At 45.2% G+C, this 26,407-nt stretch overlaps 1 protein-coding gene across 2 annotated transcripts in view; it reads left to right on the forward strand.

Annotated features, from left to right (window-relative positions):
• Positions 1-1,580: 1,580 nt before the first annotated feature.
• The window catches only part of LOC140076717 (uncharacterized), a 42,338-nt gene continuing 17,511 nt past the window's right edge, over positions 1,581-26,407 (forward strand). Inside the window, exons 1-8 of one of the 2 annotated variants that reach the window (XM_072123376.1) lie at positions 1,581-2,150; positions 10,311-10,368; positions 20,055-20,274; positions 21,833-21,966; positions 23,004-23,193; positions 24,217-24,254; positions 24,832-24,941; positions 25,153-25,257. In XM_072123376.1, the coding sequence (XP_071979477.1) occupies positions 1,983-2,150; positions 10,311-10,368; positions 20,055-20,274; positions 21,833-21,966; positions 23,004-23,193; positions 24,217-24,254; positions 24,832-24,941; positions 25,153-25,257 (1,023 nt within the window). In that variant the 5' untranslated portion in view covers positions 1,581-1,982. The remainder of the gene's footprint in view (positions 2,151-10,310; positions 10,369-20,054; positions 20,275-21,832; positions 21,967-23,003; positions 23,194-24,216; positions 24,255-24,831; positions 24,942-25,152; positions 25,258-26,407) is intronic. The other variant, XM_072123375.1, reaches the window with a different exon arrangement.

Below are 26,407 nucleotides of genomic sequence, written 5' to 3' on the forward strand. Positions count from 1 at the left end.
AACTTCAGAGCTGTACACAGCAGAAGCAGAGGAGAAGGGAGGAGAGGACTGCTCAAGGAGAACGGGAAGAGATGAGTGTTATTTTATTAAACAGCAATGAGCAAAGGAGGAAGTGAGAGGGCCACAATATCAAGGGGAGTTGTGGGGGCCAAAATATCAGGGGGAGCTGATGGGGGCCACAATATCACAGGGATCTCCTCAGGGGCACAATATCAAGGGGTGCTTGTGGGGTTTGCAATGTCAGGAGAAGCTGCTGGGGACCATAATATCTGGGGGAAATTGAGGGGGTGCAATATCAGGGGGCTACAATGTGAGCGCAGGGGTCACAATGACAGGGACACAATGAGAGGAGGAGATAGGCAGCACTAAGGGGTACTTTCCAATTTTCAAGGGAGCAAAAGAGGGATGAAAGATGCAGCATGCTGTGGAAATTTTTCTTTGCCCTAACTCCACCACTTACTTTACCCTCACATATGATTCCCGCCTTAGTGACTTCCATCTTCCCCTCACATTGTGTCCCCTTCTCCTCCTCACATTGTAATGTTCCTCCAGCTACCCAAAATATTGTGCCCCCCAGCCGCTCCAGGGGGCATTAGGGCAATATACAGTTTAAGGGGATAGCCACAGCACAGTTGGCATCATACAATGGAAGCCAGAGGAACAGGGGGCATTGCAGCAAAAGTTATCACAGTTTAAAAAAAAACAAAACAGGCCTCCGGCTTTCCCAGAGACGTTCCAGCCTCCAGCTTTCCCAGAGCCGCTCCAGCCCCCGGCTTTCCCAGAGCCGCTCATGCCTTCGGCTGCACAGTCCGCAGAAGTGCCAATACAAGTTGACAGAGCCCAACTCAAAGCCAAGGGACGTTCCAGGCATCTCCAGCAAAATCTCTCCCTGTACTGTGTCAGTTCCAGGTTTAGGAGACACCGACACCTTGGGGTCCTGGTTGAGACTTCCCTCGGTATGTATTCGGTGTCTCCACATCTGTCGGTCCATGTTCTCGTCGCCATAAAGAAGTGGAGGACACAGAAGAAGAGGCAAAAGAGGAAGAGGGGGGGTACTGTCACGATTGTCCCCCGCGATCCATCGATCCATGCTCCGGATCGTAGCAGCAGTCACCTTTCCAATGCTCCTGCTTCCCGACTGGCCCGCGCGCTCCCGCTCCTAGGGTGCGCATGCCGGCTCATTAAGACTTAAAGGGCCAGCCTCCTCCTGATTGGAGCTCGTTCATCCGGCTAGCCCTTATAATCCGGCATCTCTCTTCCTGCCTCGCTGGATCTTCAGCATCATTTTCTGCTAAGTGAAAGCCCTCCTACGTTCCCCGTGTTTCCAGTGTACCTCTGTGTTCCTGTGTTACCAGCGTTCCTCCATGTTCCTGCCATTCCTGTGTCCTGCTGTGCATACCAGGCTTCCTGTCCTGCTGTGCCTCTTAGGGTTCCTGTCCAGCGGAATCTTTAGTCCGTGCCAGCATTACCAGTGTTCCTCTGTGTGTCAACGTTACCAGTGTTCCTCCCTGTTTCCTGCTGTCATCTCAGGTTTGGACTGTTTCCTGCATTTCCTGCTGTACTACCTTCGTTGCCACCCTGTGCCTAGTGGAACCCGTGGAACGACCTGGTGGCACCCCGCCGCAGCAAGACCATCCCGCTTTGTGGCGGGCTCTGGCGAAGACCAGGTGCCACTTAGACTCCAGTCCCGGGTTACGGCTAGCTCCATCACCTCCCGCGGTGATCCAGAGGGTCCACAGACTCTTTACAAAGAGACTCTCAGACATTTCATCCCCTCCGAACTGTGACACTGCACCGCAGGCCTTGGCCTGGTGACTCTATTAATAGCCTAGACATAATGACAGGAGCCAGGCTCCCAGAAGAAGGGAATTCCTGAAGTTGCTCAACCACTTTTACATAGCGACTCTGGCGCCACCTTCTGGTAATGACACTGCATCTAGAAGGAAAGAAGCAATAACTTTCTTCCTGTGTACAGCTCTGCAATGTCTTGCCTTCAATGGATATATCAGTTTGTAACTTTTCTTGGCAATGTATTCAGGAATGCTATACTGTTTTACAGTACAAGATATGGGAAGCCGAGCCTTCAGGACGAGATACATGAAGAATATAGCGAGAATAATCAACTGTCCGCAAGAACAGAAAACATAGTGGTAAGTACAACACAGCTGTTGTGTTCCTATGTTACTGTACTGTGTGTCCTGGAGAAGCCCCGTGTGTATATGTACCAAAATGAAATCATATTGTGAAGTAAATATTCACATTACAAAGTTATACCATATATGTTTACATTGTCGACACTCTTCAGCCTCGTAACAGCAGCAGATCCAGTTCTTTCACAGTAGAGAATGTAAACCGATCCCTACTCAAGGGGGGGGGTTGTAAAAACCTGCAACAAGACATTTACTTTAACATTCAATAAAGACATGTGTCCTGGATGTGTACATTCACATGACGTTGTAATATTGGGATTTTATGCACATAAGCACTTTACATTTTCACTTTCACATTTATGATTTTGTAAAAATTTTTACAGTTTTTTACAATTTTAAACAAAGATTCCAGTAAAGAACCATTTAAGAGCTGCAGATCGTGGCACAATATAATGAATCATGTGTAAACACGCCATATACTGCAATAAAGTAGTATAAAAAACACAAGCACACAAACACCACATATTTGGTATTGCCGCGTCCATGACAATCTGTATAATAAAACAGAATTGTTACTGGACCTGCACGGTAAACGCCAGGGGAAAAAAATGAAAAAATGCTCTAAAAAGTGATTTAAAAAAGTTACGCACTCTAAAATGTAACCATTAAAAAGAACAACTCTTCTCGCAAAAAATAAGCCGAAAAATAAAAAAGTTCTGCATATGAAAAGATGGTGATGCTAAAATGAACAAAATTTTCTCCAAGTTTTTATTCAGTAAAATTTTATAAAATACACAAAACCCCCACATATTTAGTATTGCTTTGTCCGTGACATTCTGCATAATAAAACAAAATCATTATTGGACCCGCAAAGTGAACCCCGTAAAAAACAACCTAAAAAAACTCTCCAAAAAAAAGATTTTTAATTAATACCCTTTAAAAATGCTCTAAAAAGTGATTTTAAAAAGTTACACACTCTAAAATAAGACCACTAAAAGGAACAACCCTTCTCGCAAAAAATAAGCCCTAAAAAGAACAATCCTTCTCGCAAAAAAATTTGTTCCTAAAAATTGATGATTTTCATTTCCTCCACCAAAAAAGCGTTCATAAAATCTCGCCAATTAGCTATAGATGCCCCAAAATTATGTACCAGAAAAGTGCATCTCATGTGGTAAAAAAATAAGCCCCTATAGGTCCACAATAAAAAAACTAAAAAAAATATAGCCTGTACAATGTGACATAGCAAATCTGATCTGGATGGCGCCTCCTTCCCTTCTATGCCCGTCCTTGTGCCCATACAGCAGGGTAGAAATTGGGTATCACACTTTGTGGAGTCTTTTTTCATTTAATCCATTACAAATGTTTAATTTTCCACCCAAAATCAATGTATTGTCAAAAAATATTACAATTTGTAGACCGCATCTCCATTTTGTTTCAACCCCTATAAAACACCTAAAGGGTTAACAAACTTCTTAAAAGTGGTTTTTCGTACGTTGAGGGGTGTAGTTTCCATAATGGGTTAATTTATGAATCAATTAAAAGTTGAGCAGGTCCATCTAAATATTAGTTTTGAAAAATGGCACCCAAATTCGGAGCCTCATAACATTCTAGTAAAATATGTGTGTCAGGGTTCGAGGTTGTGGATCCTCTGGACCACTGCGGACGATAACACAAGCCACAACCTGGGACCGGAGTCTAAGTGATACCCGGTTTTCACCAGAGCCCGCCGCAAAGCAGGTTGGTCTTGCTGCGGCGTGGTACCACCAGGTCGTTCCACAGGCGTGACTTGTCCGCAATGGCAGCCAAGGTCGGGGTACAGAAACGGCAGGCAAACTCGTAGTCGGGGACAGGCAGGAGGTCAGGACGGGCAGCACAGGATCGGAGTCAGAGACGTAGCAAAAGGTCAAGGCAGGCGGCAAAGGAGCAAAGTCAAAAACAGAACCAGGGTCACAACGGAAAATCACATAAACAGCGCACAGCATAAACAAAGCTTTCTCCAAGGCATAGGGCACAAAGATCCGGCAGGGATCACAGGAAGAGGCAGGAATAAATAGTTTACCTGAAATGGCCAGCGCCAATTAGCGGCGCGCTGGCCCTTTAAATCTGAAGAAGTTGGTGCGCGCGCCCTAGGAGCCGGGGACGGGCGCGCACGGCCGAGGACGGAGGAGCAGCGCCCGCCGGGATTGGAGAGGCCGGGACAGGAGCCGGGACACGTAAGCTGCGCCTGCGGCGCGCAGGCGAGGAGCGAGAGGCACGGGTGGCCCCGCGATCCGTGATATGGATCGCGGGACCACCCGTGACAGTACCCCCCCCCTTCGGCCTCCCCCTCCTCCTGGGCTGGAGAAATCTCTGCAAGAGGTCCTGGTCCAAGATATTGTCCTCGGGCTCCTAAGATCTCTCCTCTGGCCCGAACCCCTTCCAGTCAACCAAGAAGAACCGCTTACCCCTCACTGTCTTCATATCCAGGATTTCCTTAACCTCATAGATGTCAGAGGAGTCGGCCACAGGGGCAGGAGGGAAGAGTTGACGGGAGAAGCGGTTCAAGATAACAGGCTTAAGCAAGGAGACATGGAAGGAGTTCGGGATGCGCATGGTGGGAGGAAGACGCAGCTTGTAGGAAACTGGATTGATGCGATTCAGCACCACGAAGGGACCCAGGAAACGAGGACCAAGCTTGTAGCCAGGAATCTTAAGTCGGACATACTTGGAGGACAACCAGACTTTATCACCAGGATTGAAGACAGGAGAAGGCCTGCGTCTTTTATCGGCCTGGGACTTGATTCGAGCTGAAGCCTGTAGTAAGGAAAGACGAGTCTGTTCCCAAATGGTCTTAAAGTCCCGCACCAATTCCACAACAGCAGGAACTTCCGATGGCACAGGCAGGGGCAGAGGAGGGCGGGGATGCAATCCATAATTAACAAAAAATGGGGCAGAACCCGCGGATGAAGAGTCCAAGGAGTTATAGGAGAACTCTGCCCACGGCAACAGAGTGGACCAATCGTCCTGACGGGCAGAAACAAAATGGCGTAGATAGCAGCCCAAGGTCTGGTTGACTCTTTCCACTTGTCCGTTGGACTGGGGGTGATAAGCGGAAGAGAAGTCCAATTTCACCTGAAGTTGGTTGCAGAGAGCACGCCAGAATTTCGAGACAAACTGAACCCCATGGTCAGAGACGATGTGCTGGGGAAGTCCATGGAGTCTGAAGATGTGATGGAAGAACTGGCTGGCAAGATGTGGAGCAGATGGTAAACCTGGAAGGGGGACAAAATGGGACATCTTCGAAAATCGGTCAGTCACCACCCAGATGACGGTATTGCCAGAAGAAGGCGGTAGATCCGTAATAAAGTCCATGGCGATATGAGTCCAAGGACAGCTGGGTATCGGCAACGGCAGAAGAAGACCAGCAGGCTTGAGACGTGACGGCTTATTTCGGGCACAGGAAGCACAGGAACCCACAAAATCCCGAACGTCCTTGGCCAGATCTGGCCACCAGTAAAACCGGGAAATGAGGGCGATAGAACGCTGCACCCCAGGGTGCCCAGCCACACGTGAGCAATGTCCCCAAGACAGAATCTTCCTACGTAGAGCAGGTTGTACGTATGTCTTGCCAGGGGGTAGTTGACGAAGATCCACAGGCGCAGCCAGTACCAGTCGGTCAGGAGGAATGACATGCTGAGGAGCCGGTTCCTCCCCAAGAACATCCGAGGCACGAGAAAGGGCATCAGCCTTGATGTTCTTCTCGGCAGGGCGGAAATGAATGAGGAAATCGAACCGGGCGAAGAAGAGTGACCAGCGGGCTTGACGTGGATTTAGTCGTTGAGCAGATTGGAGGTAGAGAAGGTTCTTGTGGTCCGTATAAATGCTGACCGGAAACCGAGCTCCCTCCAGGAGGTAACGCCACTCTTCTAAGGCAAGCTTAATCGCCAACAGTTCACGATCTCCTATGGAATAATTCCTCTCAGCGGAGGAGAAACTCTTGGAGAAAAATCCGCAGGTGACAGTTCGGCCTTTGGAACCCTTCTGCGTGAGCACTGCACCGGCCCCCACCGAGGATGCATCTACTTCCAGATGGAAAGGCTTCTCTGTGTCAGGACGTACCAGTACTGGGGCTGAAGCGAACTTGGACTTTAAGTTCGTGAAGGCCTCCTCAGCGGACGAAGGCCAGAGTCGGGGGTTAGCACCCTTCTTGGTGAGCGCCACGATGGGGGATACCAGCGAGGAGAAGTGTGGGATGAACTGCCGGTAGTAATTCGCAAAGCCTAGAAACCGCTGTATAGCGCGTAGTCCTACTGGACGGGGCCACTGAAGAACCGCAGACAACTTTGCAGGATCCATCTGAAGGCCTCTGTCAGAGATTATATAGCCAAGAAACGGGATACTCTGCTGATGGAATAGACACTTTTCTTGTTTGGCATAGAGGCGATTGGCCCGTAAACGACTGAGGACTTGCCGTACATGAACTTGGTGGGTCTCAAGGTCCGGAGAGAAAACCAGGATATCATCCAAATAGACCACAACACAGACATAAAGTAAGTCTCTAAAAATGTCGTTAACGAATTCCTGGAAGATGGCCGGTGCGTTACAAAGTCCAAACGGCATTACCAGGTACTCGAAGTGACCATCACGGGTATTAAAGGCGGTCTTCCACTCATCTCCCTGGCGGATTCGAATGAGATTGTAGGCCCCTCGAAGATCCAAATTGGAGAAAATCTTGGCTCCATGAAGACGGTCAAACAATTCCGTGATCAACGGCAATGGATAGCGGTTCTTAACGGTGATCTTGTTAAGTCCGCTGTAGTCAATGCACGGACGGAGTGACCCGTCTTTCTTGGTCACGAAGAAAAAACCTGCACCAGCCGGAGAAGAGGTCTTACGAATAAATCCTTTTTGCAGGTTTTCCTTGATATAGTCAGACATGGCCGCTGTTTCAGGTACTGATAGCGGGTACACACGACCCCGCGGAGGAGAGGTACCCGGCAGCAGATCCACTGGACAATCGTAAGGACGGTGAGGCGGCAATGTCTCGGCTTGCTTCTTAGAGAAGACATCAGAAAAGTCCTGATAGCAAACGGGAAGACCCTCCAGGGCCTTGGGAGCCACAGCTGAAGCCAGGACTGGTACTGGAAGAGACATCTTCACACAGCGGGACAAACAATTAGGACCCCACTGAAGGATCTCCCCCGACTTCCAGTCAAGAACGGGTGCGTGGAGCTGCAACCAGGGTAGGCCCAACAGGATGGAGGAGGTGGAGCGCGGAAGTACATAAAAAGACAAACTCTCCCTGTGCAGCACACCGACTTGCATGGACAGAGGCTTGGTGCAGTACTGGACCGGGTCAGAGAGGATTTGGCCACTGACAGAGGAGATGACCAAAGGCTTTTCTAGACGAACCACAGGGATGTGATGCCGGGAGACCAGGGCGGCATCCACGAAGTTCCCTGGAGAACCGGAGTCCAAGAAAGCTGAGACTTGGATCTGGGTGCGGGTACCAACACAGAGAAGAACAGGAATCATCAGGCATGGAGAAGCTTTACTTGCACCTAGGGACGCTTCTCCCAAGAACCCTAGGTGCTGGCGTTTCCTGGACGCTGGGGACGGATGGGACAAGTCCCAAGGAAGTGCTCAGGGCTGGCACAATACAGGCAGAGGTTACCCTGACGTCTTCTATTGCGTTCCTGAGAAGAGAGTCTGGCCCTGTCCACCTCCATAGGCTCCTCGGCAGATGGTGCTACAGGAGGCTGGAGTGGTCTGTGGAAAGTAGGTGCCAGGCGGGGAAGACGTCGTGGGCGGACTTGGGGTTGTTCAAGACGTAACTCCTCGACACGTTCCCTAAAACGCACATCAATACGGGTGGCCAAGGTAATGAGAGCGTTCAGGGTAGGCGGCAAATCCCGGGCGGCCAGAGCGTCCTTAACGTGAGAGGAGAGTCCCTTCTTAAAAGCTGCGGACAGAGCCTCATCATTCCAGGAGAGTTCCGAAGCCAGAGTACAGAACTGGATGGCATACTCTCCCACGGAAGAGTTCCCCTGGCGTAGATTCAACAGTGCCGTCTCAGCAGAAGAGGCCCGTGCTGGTTCTTCAAAGACAGACCGGAACTCTGCCAGAAATGCCGTCAGATTTGCCGTGACCGGGTCGTCTCTGTCCCAAAGTGGGGTAGCCCAAGCCAGGGCTTTCCCGGAGAGGAGGCTGATGAAGAATGCCACCTTGGAACGCTCCGTGATGAATTGGGATGGCATTAATTCTATGTGCAGGGAGCACTGGGTTATAAAGCTCCTGCACATCTTAGGATCACCGTCATACTTGCTGGGCATAGACAAGCGTAGCCTGGGTTCAACGGCGGGAAGACTAGCTGGAGTAGCGGGTGCCACGGGAGCAGCCACAGGAGCCTGTTGTTGTTGCTGATTGGCTAGCAGTTGCTGCAGCATGGCGGTAACCTGTTCCAGTTGTTCACGTTGGGTGGCAATCTCCCGGGATTGCTGGACCACGATGGTAGCCAGAGTCGGCCGAGTGGGAAGCGGAACCTCGGCGAGATCCATGGCCGGATCTTACTGTCAGGGTTCGAGGTTGTGGATCCTCTGGACCACTGCGGATGATAACACAAGCCACAACCTGGGACCGGAGTCTAAGTGATACCCGGTTTTCACCAGAGCCCGCCGCAAAGCAGGCTGGCCTTGCTGCGGCGTGGTACCACCAGGTCGTTCCACAGGCGTGACTTGTCCGCAATGGCAGCCAAGGTCGGGGTACAGAAACGGCAGGCAAACTCGTAGTCGGGGACAGGCAGGAGGTCAGGACGGGCAGCACAGGATCGGAGTCAGAGACGTAGCAATAGGTCAAGGCAGGCGGCAAAGGAGCAAAGTCAAAAACAGAACCAGGGTCACAACGGAAAATCACATAAACAGCGCACGGCATAAACAAAGCTTTCTCCAAGGCACAGGGCACAAAGATCCGGCAGGGATCACAGGAAGAGGCAGGAATAAATAGTTTACCTGAAATGGCCAGCGCCAATTAGCGGCGCGCTGGCCGTTTAAATCTGAAGAAGTTGGTGCGCGCGCGCCCTAGGAGCCGGGGACGCGCGCGCACGGCCGAGGACGGAGGAGCAGCGGCCGCCGGGATTGGAGAGGCCGGGACAGGAGCCGGGACACGTAAGCTGCGCCTGCGGCGCGCAGGCGGGGAGCGAGAGGCACGGGTGACCCCGCGATCCGTGATATGGATCGCGGGACCACCCGTGACAATGTGGAATCTTAAAAAACCATCCAACATAAAGCAGACATTTGGGAAATGTAAGTTATGAATTTATTTGGGGGCTATGACTATCTGCATCAAAAGTAGAGAATTTAGAACTTTGAAAATTTAGTTTTTTTCATAACTAAACACAAAAGATTTCATCCAAATTTTTAAACTAATTTGAAGTACAATGTGTCACAAGAAAACATTCTCAAAATCCCCTGGATATCTCATAGCGTTCCAAAGCTATAACCACTTATATTGACACAGGGCAGATTTGAAAAATGGGACTGCGTCCTAAAGGCCAAAAGAGGCTGAGTCCCGTATTGGTTAATGCTGACCACAAGTCGCTGGAAACCAAAATTATTGGTAAAAGAACAAGTTCCTCTAATTTTCATATTTTTCTTGAATATTAGTCTTCTGTGGAACCATATCTCATAACTAGACCTGGAGGCAACATCCCTCATCCCAGGGAATGGATACACTGTTGAAAAAAAGGAGGAAGAACAATGGGGACTGCAATAATTGGAGGGTGAAAGGCGAAGCAGACTTGTTACATTTTAGGTGGGAATAAAGTAATATGGGGTACAAGTCACAAGTGCCCCCTGAAGCATCAGGAGGCCCAAATGTTACATTGTAATAATATGTTATAAAGTCATATTTTACCTTTAATCAAGATCCTTCTACAATGTACTTCAGGTCTCACATGACATTTACTGGCTTACAGATCTAAAAGAGCATTGGTGAACATACACTTACAGTATGTCTATATCTCTACATGTCCATGGCTACATCTGCAACATATTTTACCTGTACGCATAGCCATATTTTGCCCAGATGCTAAATATTTTTTTATATAATGCAAAATACTAAGACACATTTGATGTTATTGCTGTTTTATCCATTTTTTAATCAGTATTATCATTGTTTAATTAGGAAGAAGACACAGTGGATTTCAGTGTGACAGATGGCCTGAAGAATTCCCTGGATAGAGGTATTTTATCTTTATGCTGAATATTAACCTCCAATACATACAATAGGTTAATAGTAAATCGTTAGGGGTATGACATATGATCGGCCATTTTACAGTACAGTTGGAACCAGAAGAACACAGATCCGTCAGAGATGTATCCACTACATGACCACACTGTAGGTGTTCCTCTCTTTGAATTGATGTGATAGTGTATTTCCATGCCAAGGACTTAGGTTATATGTCTTATAAAGGTGGTTCTTTAGTAGCCAAAGACGTATATATTGCATCCTGGCTACTTACACCCATAACTTCAGTGGTCAGTGATCAGTGATTCCTAAAACGACAATTACATATTCACATAGTACAGTTAAAACACATATGTTTCACTGAAAAAGCATTGTCTGTCTACAATGCAGTGTATGGCTATTCACTAAGATCGTGCGCCCGAAGTCATGAATGTGACGCTTCCTCGCTCAGGTCAACATCTTTTGTGTGGTGCATTTTAAACATAGGGCTTGCTTCACAATTAGAGATGAGCGAACATACTCGTCCGAGCTTGATGCTCGATCGAGCATTAGCGTACTCGTAACTGCTCGTTGCTCGGACGAGTATTTCGCCCGCTCGAGAAAATGGCAGCTCCCGCCGTTTTGCTTTTTGGCGGCCAGAAACAGAGCCAATCACAAGCCAGGAGACTCTGCACTCCACCCAGCATGACGTGGTACCCTTACACGTCGATAGCAGTGGTTGGCTGGCCTGATCAGGTGACCCTGGGATAGACTAGCCGCTGCCCGCGCTGCTCGGATCATTCTCTGTCTGGATGCCGCTAGGGAGAGAGCTGCTGCTGGTCAGGGAAAGCGTTAGGGTGTTCTATTAGCTTACTGTTAGGCAGGAGTGATTCTACAACAACCCAACAGCCCTTCTTAGGGCTACAATAACGTTATACTTTTTTTTTTTATTTGCTTGTGGCTGGGCTTGCTGGCACTAGTAGTGCAGCTAGTACCATATTGTGAGGAATTAGCAGGGGGACTTGCTACCGTTGTGTTTAGCTCTTAGTGACACACATATCCACCTCAAACACCAAAGTGGGAAAATTTATTAGGGGTTTGATTTCAATTAGGCACAGTCTGCCAGTTTCTTTTTATTTTACGTTTATTTTTTTAATAACTCAGTGTCATCTCATCTGGCATAGTAGTGTGCTTTAATACTTGGCTAGAAAATAGCCATAGGAGAATCCAAACGGCTTACTTACGCCTACAGTAGCGTTATATATATTTGATTTCTGGTTGATCTGCTGGTGGCTGTAGTTGCTGCAGTGCATCTACTAGCAAATTGTGAGCAATTTGGAGTTAGACTTGCGACCACTGTGTATTGCGCTTAGTGACGCACATATCCATCGCAAAGACCGAAGTGGGAAAATTTATTAGGGCCCGGGGTTGGATTTCAATTAGGCACAGTCTGCCATTTCCTTTTTTATTTTACGTTTATTTTTTTCATAACTCAGCGTCATCTCATCTGGCATAGTAGTGTGCTTTAATACTTGGCTAGAAAATAGCCATAGGAGAATCCAAACGGCTTACTTACGCCTACAGTAGCGTTATATATATTTGATTTCTGGTTGATCTGCTGGTGGCTGTAGTTGCTGCAGTGCATCTACTAGCAAATTGTGAGCAATTTGGAGTGAGACTTGCGACCACTGTGTTTTGCGCTTAGTGACGCACATATCCATCGCAAAGACCGAAGTGGGAAAATTTATTAGGGCCCGGGGTTGTATTTCAATTAGGCACAGTCTGCCATTTCCTTTTTTATTTTACGTTTATTTTTTTCATAACTCAGCGTCATCTCATCTGGCATAGTAGTGTGCTTTAATACTTGGCTAGAAAATAGCCATAGGAGAATCCAAACGGCTTACTTACGCCTACAGTAGCGTTATATATATTTGATTTCTGGTTGATCTGCTGGTGGCTGTAGTTGCTGCAGTGCATCTACTAGCAAATTGTGAGCAATTTGGAGTGAGACTTGCGAACACTGTGTTTTGCGCTTAGTGACGCACATATCCATCGCAAAGACCGAAGTGGGAAAATTTATTAGGGCCCGGGGTTGTATTTCAATTAGGCACAGTCTGCCATTTCCTTTTTTATTTTACGTTTATTTTTTTCATAACTCAGCGTCATCTCATCTTGCATAGTAGTGTGCTTTCATACTTGGCTAGAAAATAGCCATAGGAGAATCCAAACGGCTTACTTACGCCTACAGTAGCGTTATATATATTTGATTTCTGGTTGATCTGCTGGTGGCTGTAGTTGCTGCAGTGCATCTACTAGCAAATTGTGAGCAATTTGGAGTGAGACTTGCGACCACTGTGTTTTGCGCTTAGTGACGCACATATCCATCGCAAAGACCGAAGTGGGAAAATTTATTAGGGCCCGGGGTTGTATTTCAATTAGGCACAGTCTGCCATTTCCTTTTTTATTTTACGTTTATTTTTTTCATAACTCAGCGTCATCTCATCTGGCATAGTAGTGTGCTTTAATACTTGGCTAGAAAATAGCCATAGGAGAATCCAAACGGCTTACTTACGCCTACAGTAGCGTTATATATATTTGATTTCTGGTTGATCTGCTGGTGGCTGTAGTTGCTGCAGTGCATCTACTAGCAAATTGTGAGCAATTTGGAGTGAGACTTGCGACCACTGTGTTTTGCGCTTAGTGCCGCACATATCCATCGCAAAGACCGAAGTGGGAAAATTTATTAGGGCCCGGGGTTGTATTTCAATTAGGCACAGTCTGCCATTTCCTTTTTTATTTTACGTTTATTTTTTTCATAACTCAGCGTCATCTCATCTTGCATAGTAGTGTGCTTTAATACTTGGCTAGAAAATAGCCATAGGAGAATCCAAACGGCTTACTTACGCCTACAGTAGCGTTATATATATTTGATTTCTGGTTGATCTGCTGGTGGCTGTAGTTGCTGCAGTGCATCTACTAGCAAATTGTGAGCAATTTCGAGTGAGACTTGCGACCACTGTGTTTTGCGCTTAGTGACGCACATATCCATCGCAAAGACCGAAGTGGGAAAATTTATTAGGGCCCGGGGTTCGATTTCAATTAGCCACAGTCTGCCATTTCCTTTTTTATTTTACGTTTATTTTTTTCATAACTCAGCGTCATCTCATCTGGCATAGTAGTGTGCTTTAATACTTGGCTAGAAAATAGCCATAGGAGAATCCAAACGGCTTACTTACGCCTACAGTAGCGTTATATATATTTGATTTCTGGTTGATCTGCTGGTGGCTGTAGTTGCTGCAGTGCATCTACTAGCAAATTGTGAGCAATTTGGAGTGAGACTTGCGACCACTGTGTTTTGCGCTTAGTGCCGCACATATCCATCGCAAAGACCGAAGTGGGAAAATTTATTAGGGCCCGGGGTTGGATTTCAATTAGGCACAGTCTGCCATTTCCTTTTTTATTTTACGTTTATTTTTTTCATAACTCAGCGTCATCTCATCTTGCATAGTAGTGTGCTTTAATACTTGGCTAGAAAATAGCCATAGGAGAATCCAAACAGCTTACTTACGCCTACAGTAGCGTTATATATATTTGATTTCTGGTTGATCTGCTGGTGGCTGTAGTTGCTGCAGTGCATCTACTAGCAAATTGTGAGCAATTTGGAGTGAGACTTGCGACCACTGTGTTTTGCGCTTAGTGACGCACATATCCATCGCAAAGACCGAAGTGGGAAAATTTATTAGGGCCCGGGGTTGGATTTCAATTAGCCACAGTCTGCCATTTCCTTTTTTATTTTACGTTTATTTTTTTCATAACTCAGCGTCATCTCATCTGGCATAGTAGTGTGCTTTAATACTTGGCTAGAAAATAGCCATAGCAATAGGATAGCATCGTTTGGTTTTAAAAACTAAAAAACACACAAAAAAAAAAAACACAAAAAAAAGTAAAAAAAAAAATTAAAGTTATAACTCTCATTTTCAAAATGTTTAACCCGAGGGCTAGGGGTAGAGGACGAGGGCGGGGACGTGGGCGTCCAACTACTGCAGGGGTCAGAGGCCGTGGTCCTGGGCGGGGTGAGACACCACCTGCTTATGAGGGAGCAGGGGAACGCCGCAGAGCTACACTCCCTAGGTTCATGTCTGAAGTTACTGGGACTCGTGGTAGAGCACTGTTGAGGCCAGAACAGTGCGAACAGGTGATGTCGTGGATTGCCGACAATGCTTCGAGCAATTTGTCCACCAGTCAGTCTTCCACGCAGTCCATCCATGTCACCGAAATCGGCACTCCTCCAGCTCCTGCACCTCAGCCTCCTCCCCCCAGTCTGCCCCCTCCCAGCAAAATTTGCCATTTGAACCGGCATACTCTGAGGAACTGTTTTCTGGACCCTTCCCACAGTCACAAACCACTTGTCAGGTTGCTGATGAGCAATTTTCCGATGCCCAGGTTTTCCACCAGTCGCAGTCTGTGGGTGATGATGACCTTGTTGACGTACTGGAAGAAGTGTATAAAGAGGTGTCCGACGATGAGGAGACACGGTTGTCAGACAGTGGGGAAGTTGTTGTCAGGGCAGGAAGTCCGAGGGGGGAGCAGACTGAGGGATCGGAGGATGATGAGGTGACAGACCCAAGCTGGGTTGAGAGGCCGGGTGAACACAGTGCTTCTGAGACGGAGGAGAGTCCTCGACCAGAACAGGTTGGAAGAGGCAGTGGTGGGGCCAGACGGAGAGGCAGGGCCAGAGCTGGTGCATCAGCGCCAAATGTGTCAACTAGTGAAGCTCCCGTGGCGAGGGCTCCTGCGGCGAGGGCTAGATTTTCAGAAGTGTGGAGGTTCTTTAAGGAAACACCGGATGACCGACGGACTGTGGTGTGCCACATTTGCAAAACCAGGATCAGCAGGGGTTCCACCACTAATAGCTTAACTACCACCAGTATGCGCAGGCATATGAATGCTAAACACCCCACTCAGTGGCAACAAGCGCGTTCACCTCCGGCCGTGCACACCACTGCTCCTTCCCCTGTGTCAGCTGATAGTCAGCCCCCTGCCCAGGACCCTGCCACAAAAACCCCATCGTCGCCTCCACGATCCTCCACAGCATCCACCAGCGTTCAGCTCTCCATACCCCAGACGCTGGAGTGGAAACGCAAATATAGTGCAACCCACCCGCACGCCCAAGCCCTTAATGTGCACATCTCCAGATTGCTAAGCCTGGAGATGCTGCCCTATAGGCTAGTAGAGACCGAGGCCTTTCGCAGCCTCATGGCGGCAGCCGCCCCTCGGTATTCGGTCCCCAGCCGCCACTACTTTTCCCGATGTGCCGTCCCAGCCCTGCACCAGCACGTGTCAGACAACATAATCCGTGCCCTGACCAACGCCGTTTCTGACAAGGTCCACCTGACCACGGACACGTGGACGAATGCTGCCGGGCACGGCCACTATATATCGCTGACGGCACATTGGGTTAACTTGGTGGAGGCTGGGACCGAGTCTGACCCTGCGGCTGGTCATATACTGCCGACGCCGAGGATTGCGGGGCCTACCTCGGTCCAGGTGTTTCAGGCCTACTATGCCTCCTCCTCCTCCCACCCCTCCTCCACCTCCTCCGAATTACCATCTGTGGGCATGGCACCATCAGTCGGTAGCTCTAGGCACAGCAGCAGTGCCGTCGCTAAGCGACAGCAGGCGGTGCTCAAACTGCTGAGCCTAGGTGATAAAAGGCACACCGCCCAAGAGCTATTACAGGGCATACCACATCAAACTTGTTAACTTTGTCGCCACCGTGCTGTGTAAGCCACAAAATATACTGGAAAACTTTTTTCATTTACGGATATTATTTCAGCGCTTCTTGCGCAGATGTTTACATTCCCCTCACCCGCCATATCCCAAACTTATAAGAACGCTACTACACTTGATCTTATACAAAAGGTTCTTAGAAGTGCTGTTTGGGGAGTAGCCTAGAGACAGGGGCTTGGATTGGCGAAAGCTCGCCTGGCAGCGGAGCGCCAGCTCCATGCCAAGATCCAACTAACATAGTTTTAACTGCAGCACCTTTAATCTACTACTAGTTCACTGCCTCCATACATGGTCCCCTTATCAAGCGAGCTGTGTCAGGCAGAATTTTGGATTGTTTTCATGGCTTCCATGTTAACTTTGTCGCCACCCTGCTGTGTAATCCACAAAATATACTGGCAAACTTTTATCATGTACCGATATTATTTGAGCGCTTCTTGCTCACCTCCTTTGGTTCCTCTCTGCCACCCATTGGTTTGAAGCCTGAGTCCATTTAGGGTATGTCGCCATGCCACTCTCTAGCCTGCCGCTGCTGCCGCTGCCTCTGCATGCCGTCCCCTATAGTGTCAGGGTCAATTATTGGATGTTTTAGATGCTATCTAGCTTCATTCTGTCACTCTGTCATGGCCATGCTGTTGCCCATAATTTTGGCATAATGGTGCGATTAAGCAGCCTCAGAGGCATCCATGCATGCTGCCCCTGCTGTTTCCTGTCCATTTCCGTGGTGTTTCCATCCTTTTCTGAGGTTCCCAGGTGTTTGGCCAAGCTTCCCTGTGCAGAGCCTTGGTCCCCTTGAAAAATGCTCGAGTCTCCCATTGACTTCAATGGGGCTCGTTACTCGAAACGAGCACACGAGCATCGGGAAAAGTTCGTCTCGAATAACGAGTCCCCGAGCATTTTAGTGCTCGCTCATCTCTATTCACAATTTAAAAGTTAAATACAGCACTCAGTCCGAATCAGTTGGACCTTCTGACCGCACACCCCCTAATTTGTGTTGCATGGAAGCCAGCGCAGCTCTACCACAAAAAGGTTGTGTGCGCCACAATCCCAGTGCGGACACTTAGTAAATTCCTGTGCAAGCCAGTTTAACCCCGAAAAGGTGCACAGTGTGACAAAAGTGTGCAGCACAACTCTTAGTAAATGAGCCCCAATCTCTTCTTTAACACCTAGAAACACAATCCTGTGTATCACGTTTTTAGAGTTGTGTAGAGGGGTTGCAAAATTTGTTTGGTGAACCCTGTGCATTAAAATGGATTTCCAGTCTTTACCTTTTTTAACCGAGGCCCTGGATGGGGTAGAAACAAGAAAGAAGCTATACTTACGGTACCTTTCTCTGACACACCTGTCACTGTCAGTCTGTGTATGTGACATCACTTGGTACCAGAGCGTGCACCCGTTTCATGTCCTGGCTGCGTCTTGGTTCACACAGCCAGTAACCTCTTTAAAAAAATAAGCATAGGCCTGGACAACACCTGTAAAGGTTCTTCTAAAAACTGGTTGTGAGAAAATAGATTTAATAGCAGTGTTAAGTTGCTAGCTTTATCGGAACATATCAATAAGCTAGCAAACACTGCACTACATAACCCTCTGAACGCCGGCCAAGCTTACAGCAGTATTCACGAGGGGGCTCCCCACTTCTTAGCTTCTCCCCCCAACCGCCCCTCCCACATCATAGGCCGGCAGTGACTGCCAGGCTTCAAGCTAAAGTCACCACCTCCACAGACCGCCCCCTCATGAATACGCCACACCGCTGTAAGCATGGTCCGCCGTTCAGAGGGCTATGTAGTGCAGTGATTGCTAGCTTTATCGGTATGTTCCAATAAAGCTAGTGATTTAACTGGGGTAGGGCTAAAGTAAGCAGTTGCTAGAGCAGTGATGGCGAACCTATGAGACGCGTAGCCATTTTCAGTGACACGCGGCCGCCGAGGAGTTAAGTTTAATCCTCAGGTGCAGTACCCAGGAGGCTGAGAGACTGTTACAAACTGAGCTCCCAGCACTCCCCCCTTCTCAACCTCCTTCCCAAGCTGTGTCTCCAGTCAGCACAGGTATCATCCTGGGGCTCAGCACCAGGAGAGGTGACCCGGCCATCAACTCCAGACACTCCTCTGCAGCTCCTGATAGTTTTCGTGGGGGGAGGGTGGCAGCACAGACAGAGGCTACATCGATGCTGCCTCGTGTGATGTCCCAGCAGCTGCCACCTCTACACTGACCATCTCCACAGCAGGGACCAGTGAGGAAAACCACTCTCATCTTACAGTGAGTAATGTCAGTGTAACTTTTCCACCTCTACACTGACCATCTCCACATTATGGATGAGGAAGGACAACCTGCCACTCACATCATACAGTGAGTAAGGTCAGTGCACTGTATGATGAAAGACAGACATTGCGATTATTTTGCTCCCCATGAAGGAGATGCGGACAGCGGCGCCTGCTCCCTCGCTATAACCTGTGAACTTTCATAACTGAAAGTTTGCATGTTACTAAGCATTTCCACACCTGTCTGATTGTAACTGATCTATTACAATGTGCGATTTGCACATAGTAATAGATGATGCGGAAAACCCCCATATACTGCCATACTGTAATATGTCAGTACATGGTAGGATCAATCAGGCAACCTAGGGTTAAAGTATCCTAGAAGTTTAATAATTATACATATTTGTTATTTAAACTATAAATATCGCAAATTTATGTTTTTTTTGTCAAGGTGACACACCACTTGAGTTATGCTCGGTTTTTTGGCAAATTTTGACACATGAAGCTCAAAAGGTTGCCCATCACTGTCCTAGAGGAAATTTTTTTTGGTCTCTGTGACAATTGGATTTTAAAATGTTGGATTGTCATAAGAACACAACCCAAAAGAGAACCGAAGAAAACCTCAATAAATGAATAAAATAAACAATGTATTTTATTAAAGTGACAATGCACACATTACAAAAACATGTATTAGGACAGAAATTAGGACCTCCTGACGAAGCATCAGCGAAACGCGCGTCGGGGTGTATGTCTACTGGCCTCCTAGGATCCCCCATAGAACCTATCATCATGCTCACGGGTAAGCAATAAATGATTGTGTGTTTGGTGGGAGCCGGTCGGTACCCCCGGTCCCCACTGCACATAGGACTGCATTGAGGATACTTCCTCTTTCTTACACTCCCGTTTGCACCATTTACTATTATCTATCAGACCGTGCAGTCTGTAGCACTAGTTTTCTTACATTAGGTTCAGGGGTTTCTTTTAGGGCGCTTATGTTTTCGATGGTTGCCCCAATTTCCATCAGGGGCTAAATTGTTCCCCCCCTATTTCTGTCCTAATACATGTTTTTGTAATGTGTGCATTGTCACTTTAATAAAATACATTGTTTATTTTATTCATTTATTGAGGTTTTCTTCGGCTCTCTTTTGGGTTGTGTATTGCATAGTTTTGAGAGTTGCGGTGATATACTGCTGTACCAAATTGGGCTGCCTCTTTCTTTTTTGGTTTGGATTGTCATAAGAACCAGGATTAACAATAAAGCTTCATTACAGACACCTTTATTAACTGTTACAGCTGTTTATTGTAGCCTAAGGCTAAAGTACAGTAAATTACCAACATCCAGAGGTCCGTTTGTAACTAGGGGTTGTCTGTAAGTCGGGTGTTCTTAAGTAGGGGACCACCTGTATATTTTTTACATGTTTTTTGGATAATAATGAAATATTGCAAGGTTTTTATTTTAATGTGGTATTTACTCTGCACTAATGGTACTTGGTTCTTGTGATCCATGGGGCTCCTAGCAGTCATAAAGGAATCAGACACATAAGTATAAATTAATTGTCCTTAAAGATGATTAATAACAGCTATTGAAAAGTTGTGATTATGCTAAAATTCACTTTTATTTGTGATGCTACTGCTTTGTCTATTTGTCCGTTTACAGTATCAGAGGCCATTTACAAGAAGTTTGTCTCAGACTGGCATAGTCCACCTGAAGAATTACAAAACCAACCGCTGTATATAGAGATCAACTCTGCAATACAAAGTGTCTTCTGTAATATACAAAGCAGAGTGCGTCCCTCAGAAGAATATGAAGCAATTATATCCATTATGACTTGTTTGATTGATCATTTCCAAAACAAGAGAAAAAAAGTGACTAACAGGTAAGAACAAGAAAAACTATCATTGTTAACAGCCATCTACAGAGATCTACCTCGGGTTTTGGGTTGGGGATATTGACTTCTTGTGATATCTTCTAGTGATATCTTGTCTGCTTAGTCCATATTATAGGAAAACAAACACAGTCCTATATCAGTATCAGTATTAATAACAGACAAGAAAAGGACATATTATAATAGAGAAAGTGAGGATATGTTGGGAATTCCGAAAATGCTTCTATCTATCCTCTCCTTGCAGACTATACAGTGGACCTACTACAGACCCTAGTAACATTGATGCAGAGGTCAAATACATACTTACATCTAGCGTATTTTGGATGAAATCATTTCTAATTGAAGTTGTTCACTCTTATTTGAATATATTTTTCCCAAAAGTATACATGAAGGATGTAGTTAATTCTTAACACCATATGTGTACAAAGCTGATATAAAGGGTCGGCTCCAGGTTTCAATAGGCCCTTGGCCGATAGAGCCTCAATAGGTCCCTTTGCAGTGAACTCACATGGTGACTCACATTCAGAAACTAAAACAGTCTCATGTTCCCTAAAATATTCCCTAGTTTATCATACCAAACAGCCCCCTCATGGTTATTTTATATAAAGCCCCCCTTGCCCCTATGAATTCATAGTATACAGCCCCCTTTAACCTCCTGGATTCCTTATGTACAGCCTTATGAGGACCCCCAGCAGCTCTGGGCCCCGGCACTTGCCCGGGTATGCCCAGTGCTGGTGCCCGCCCTGCTGATATGCCCTTGGTATTTAACCCTTCAGTTAGTAGTGACATCATCAAAGGGGTTGTTTAGGAATATTGCCCTTCTGTGTTGTGTTGGTAAAGAAAACCGAAGCCTGAAGAATGACCGATACAACACTCACAACCACAACCTGTGTACTGTTTAACGCCACCAGTGTACAGTCTGTTTACCTAAAACACAAATGTGTAACAATAAACAAGTAAATATTGTTAATGAGTTGATTTGAGAAATAGACAAAATAATGTTAAACACTAATACACATTCTTTATAATGTAAACAAATAATGTAAAACAAGAAATGAAGTTCTACCGCAAAAGAAAAACTCGAGATTTGGTCAGCGAAATGCTGTCTTACTACAATCTCAAAACATTTAACTAAACAGTATCAAGCTCTACTTCTGACATTACTAAGGTAAAGAGTCACAGCTGTGCCCCCCCCCCCCTTAACACGATTGAGTCAACCTAATTATAACTCACTTTATGGCAGATATGGTCCTCATAATACCCTCCCAAGAGGGAGAACCTACAGGAGTAAAATTGATAAACTACGTCAATGAACAAAGTGTTGCCCATAACAACCATTGTATGATTTATTATTATTTTCTTTATTTACTGCTGGAAAATTATTCTTTGTTGTGGTCACATTTTCCACCCCACTCCCAAGTCTCGCCCAATGACTTTACCTCCTGTCTTTGTGAAAGGTGGCTGTTATTCCTGATGCAAAGACTAAAATAAAATGAGGGGGCATCCATTGGGCTTGTACTAAAAAAATAAACATTTTCACATTTAACAGAATGAAAACACGTCAAGAGGAGGTTGATTTTGTTAGAAAGAATATTAGATGTCTACTAGACTACTGGTTACCTGAATCCATCCAAAGATCCCAGCCCGTGTATGTCTTCCTTACTGAAATCATATCCATAAATGGTAAGAGATATTAGTGGTACCTACCATAGTCATACTAATATGTATATGTATGTAAGACTCTGCCTCTTATTCAATAGATTGCTCAGCAAAACCCCAAAGAAACATAGTATTAGACAGAAGCCGCGATGCAGATGTGAACAGAGTATATGTGGCAGTCGTTTTTCCCATGCGAGTCTCATCCGAGTTTGTTGCATCTTATTGCATCCATTTTACACTGATCCATTGCTATAGAAACATAGGCTATATGCATTAGTTTTTTTCATGCACACAGAACTAGGATAAAACTCTGACGTGAAGCCTGTTTACAGTCTGATGGAAAAATTATCAGTTTTTCACAGCAGTGAAAAGTAACACTTGTGCGGGATAGCCCCTTAGCTTCCACTCCACATAAAGACCCTAAAACAATGGAGGATGTGACTAGGACATAGACTTGTGCAAATTTGCTAAAAGGTGGCTATTTTATGTGTCTATAGTTTCTGGTGACAAATTTTACATTTCCGAACTTTTACCGCTACAACGAAAGCCATAAGCTGGGAATCTATCACCAGGCATTCCCCCCTCTAAACGGTCTATGCAATGCTTGGTAATCCATTACCAGGTGTCCTAAGTAGAGATGTATACTGGAGATTACTCCTTAGGCCTGTAGCGTTTTGAACCTGTTTTTGGGCTGTTTTTAAGCAGTCTGTTAAAAAACGCATGCGTTAAAAACGCATACATTTTTGACCCATTTTAATTACGATAATTGATAAAACCACTCAAAAACGCATGTGTTTTATAACGCATGCGTTTTTTAACGGACTGCTTAAAAACGGCCCAAAAACTGGTTCAAAACCCCACGTGTGCCACCGACTCACGTTGAGGGTTAAGTGCAGGTGAACGATCGTAAATCAGTTATGTAGAATCTTTACCCATTCCACGACAGCAGTGTGTCAGAATAAACCATAGTGACAGATACCATAAATGTGTTCTGTGAGTTGTTATCATTTTAGTCTTAAAATATGGTATTCAATTGAACTTTTTTCACAATTTCTTTGCAGTCTTAGAAATATTTATCAACTATTATTCAGAATTTTCAAATATAAATGAAGCAATAGTAGTGGCCCTTGATGATAAACCAGCCACTCAGCAGAACGAAGGATTTGTCAAATGTAATGATATTATTCAGGACAATGGATGCAGTGCACCAGATGAATCGAATATAACAGTGGAAAGTTATATTAAATCCAGGTAATAATTACAACCATCAGTCTATTACCTCTACTAGAGCAGAGAATAAAGGTATATTGTAGATTTTCCATGTAGACTATGATATTTATTGAGGGCTTGCCCCTTAATGTAGTTTTACATATCTCTGTTACATCACCCAAAACATTTTTAGGTAGAATCATTTCAGCAAATTCACCTAATTTGTGCTGGTGATCACATATGCTCAGGTCTCAGGCCCAACATTGTGATCTTGTGTATATTTACAATGACTCCTGACGGCACTCAGGCTAGCCATTAAAAATAGATGCTCTATTCTTGTCTTTTTTCCACCAGTATACATATAGGGTAACTATAGCAATTAAATCAGTTGTTTTAGACATATTTAGACACTTTTATGACAAAAGTGACCTCGCTAAAGTGACCTCGCTAAATGTTAAATTGCAAGCAACACATCGGTGGCATTCCCTACTGTGGGTTTGTGCACATAACAGAAAGAAAACCAAACAAGAGATACATCAAGTCAAATGGTGAGGTGAGGCAAACCAAGTCAAAACCAAGATGTCAGCGAGTTACAAAATCATAAGGCAAAGAATAGTCAAAGTTGCAAGCAAATGGTCAGAGGTTAACACAGGAAAAGCACAGAAAATATACAGGTAGCCACAGCAAAAAAATGAAGTCACCAGTGAGTTTAAATGGAGTGTTTGGACACCAGCTCAGCTGCTTGGTTTGCCGGTCACAATAACTGGCACCTGTGACACACCCTCAGCTTCAAAGAGCCAGCAAGATGTCAATCACTCAGCCCTCTGTAGGTCACCTTTATATATTAATGCTTTGTAGTTGCTCTGTATATTATATTAAACCATAGAAAATGATAGATACCTGAACTCTGCATCCCGCCACCTCTTCCCTCTACACTACCCATAGATAGGGTATAGAGAACCAAATAGATCTGCTATGATATATTGTATCTTATGTATCTGCTTTTGTTATTTGTAGTACAGACATCTTGGCCTTAACATTGTGTTATGTTTATATGTATTCTAGAAAGAAAGAAAATAAAGGCATTAAACAAAAAGTTAAAGGTAAAACATCTCTATTGTATGGAGTTATATGATATCATGTAATGCATTTACCTGGTCTGTATTGATTTTTTGTTTGAGTACATGAACAGCTCACATAAATGCTTCTTAATGTCATCTAAAATCATGGGGCTTATTTACTAAGGGTCCCAGGGCCGCATTTCTGTGGGGTTTTCCAACTTTTCGGAGATCGCACCGCCAGTACAGGGATTTAGAAGGACAAATCAGGGCGGGCCGTCGGATGATCCGTTGGATTCAGACAAACCACAGGATTTAACTTTAAAATCAAAATCAAAGTATACTGTACATTTAATAAGAAATGGACATGTTTGCTTAGTACTCTCTCACTGTATATTATACTTCTTTATACTCCTGGACCGGAACCTTAAAGGCCTCCTAAGGTTCCTGTGCACAGGTGTGGCTCTAACTTTTACATCCCTTATAGTGACATAGTTGATTTGTTTAACCAAAAAGGGTCAATACTGTACAAGCTCCCCCTTTTTACCTGGATAAAACTGCATAGCAAGTTTATATAGACACTGAGAAGAAAATAATATTTTTTTGTTCCACTTTATTTAAGGAATATTTAAGCGTTTTAGAAAAAGAAAACCAGATAAAGAAGCGTCTGTATTCCGCGCATGTGCATTCAGGCACACCATTGATGATGATAATAATGATGTTGCGGACACAGTAAGTAGGGAAACTACTTTCCTGGCAGACATATCAATACTGTCTCTTTGGATAATAAAGAAAAAAGTTTTATGTTTGGAAGGCACCAATTTAGAAAGAAATTGCAATTTTTTTCTGCAGCTCATTCCATATTCTATGATTTTTCTTTTGAAAAAAGAATAAAGATTGATAAAGATGATAAAGATTGAATTTATCATCACTGTTAATACAGGACTTCTATGATGGCTGTAAAGACAGTGAAGAAGAAGTGTCGTCAATCATTGATACTTCACTTCAGAAGTGGCTACAGAATCACTGGACGGCAAAAGTCTCGCAGGTATTAATTAAAGAAGATAAAACCAATGCTTTATTGATTGTTAGGTCGGTACATTCGTATAGCAGCCATTGCTGCCAAATGGACTTTAGCATTAATAGGGGAGTTGTCCGCGCTTTAGTTGAAGGGAAAGGAAGAAACAGCTAAATAATAATCACAAAAGCTATTACATTGACATGCCAGACATTCTTAGTGTCATATTGTCTCTAGTTTAAGTTAGATCACGGTGGCCCACATTTATCAAAAACAGCGCAAACTGTACTACGTGCGGTTTGCCTGTGGAGTGTGCAGAGTGTGCTTGATTCATGAAATGCGGTGCACATTCTTCATAAATCTTGCGCCCCCGCACTGATCTGGAAGTGTGCGTCATTTTATTTTGGATCCACCTTGTTCATGCTGCAGAATTTTGGCACACATCAGTAATAAACGTGGAGCACGGTCCAACTAAGCACTTGCACGCCCCTATAGGTGCACATTTTTTTCTGTGTTGTCAGACACAGAGCAGTCATGACACAAAGCTGGCGCATAAATACACGTGCAAGCAGTTTACACATTTTTAGTGCAAAGTCAGACAGAAACACTTTAATAAATGTGGGCCATAGTGTCTCTATCATAACACAAGTCCAGTCCTATACTTACTAGATTTATCATCCAGCATCAGGGTGGTTTCACATTGGTATTTTTTTTACATTTATTGAACCCATTTTGGCTTATGGACACATACAGATGGATTTTCTCTGCCTGGCTTCAGAGACTTTTCACTGATGCCTTACTGACCCATTATTTTTTATTTTTTTTCATTATTTTTTACACTTCAGTTTTTAGAAAATGTAGAACATGTCCTTTTTGTGTTCACTGATCAAATTAGTTGGATAAGAAATAATTGGTCTAATAAAATATATAATAAGTGCCAGGGGAAAAAAATTGTGTAATGCTTGAATACCTTACGAGCATTTTATCGTTGACACCATGATGAATAGGGATCATGACTAAGGGGGTTTGTAAGGAGAGTATAGCATCCCTGGAAACTGATCCCTGATTGTGAGTAAGATTAAACCTAAACTCTGCTGCCCGAGGCAAGATATATAATGCTACCCCTCTTCCGCATCCAGTAGTTATCAGGTTATTTTTTTATTAAGTGGCTTCTCCATTC

Source organism: Engystomops pustulosus, chromosome 9 (assembly GCF_040894005.1).
Source record: "Engystomops pustulosus chromosome 9, aEngPut4.maternal, whole genome shotgun sequence".
Classification (NCBI taxonomy): Eukaryota; Metazoa; Chordata; class Amphibia; order Anura; family Leptodactylidae; genus Engystomops; species Engystomops pustulosus.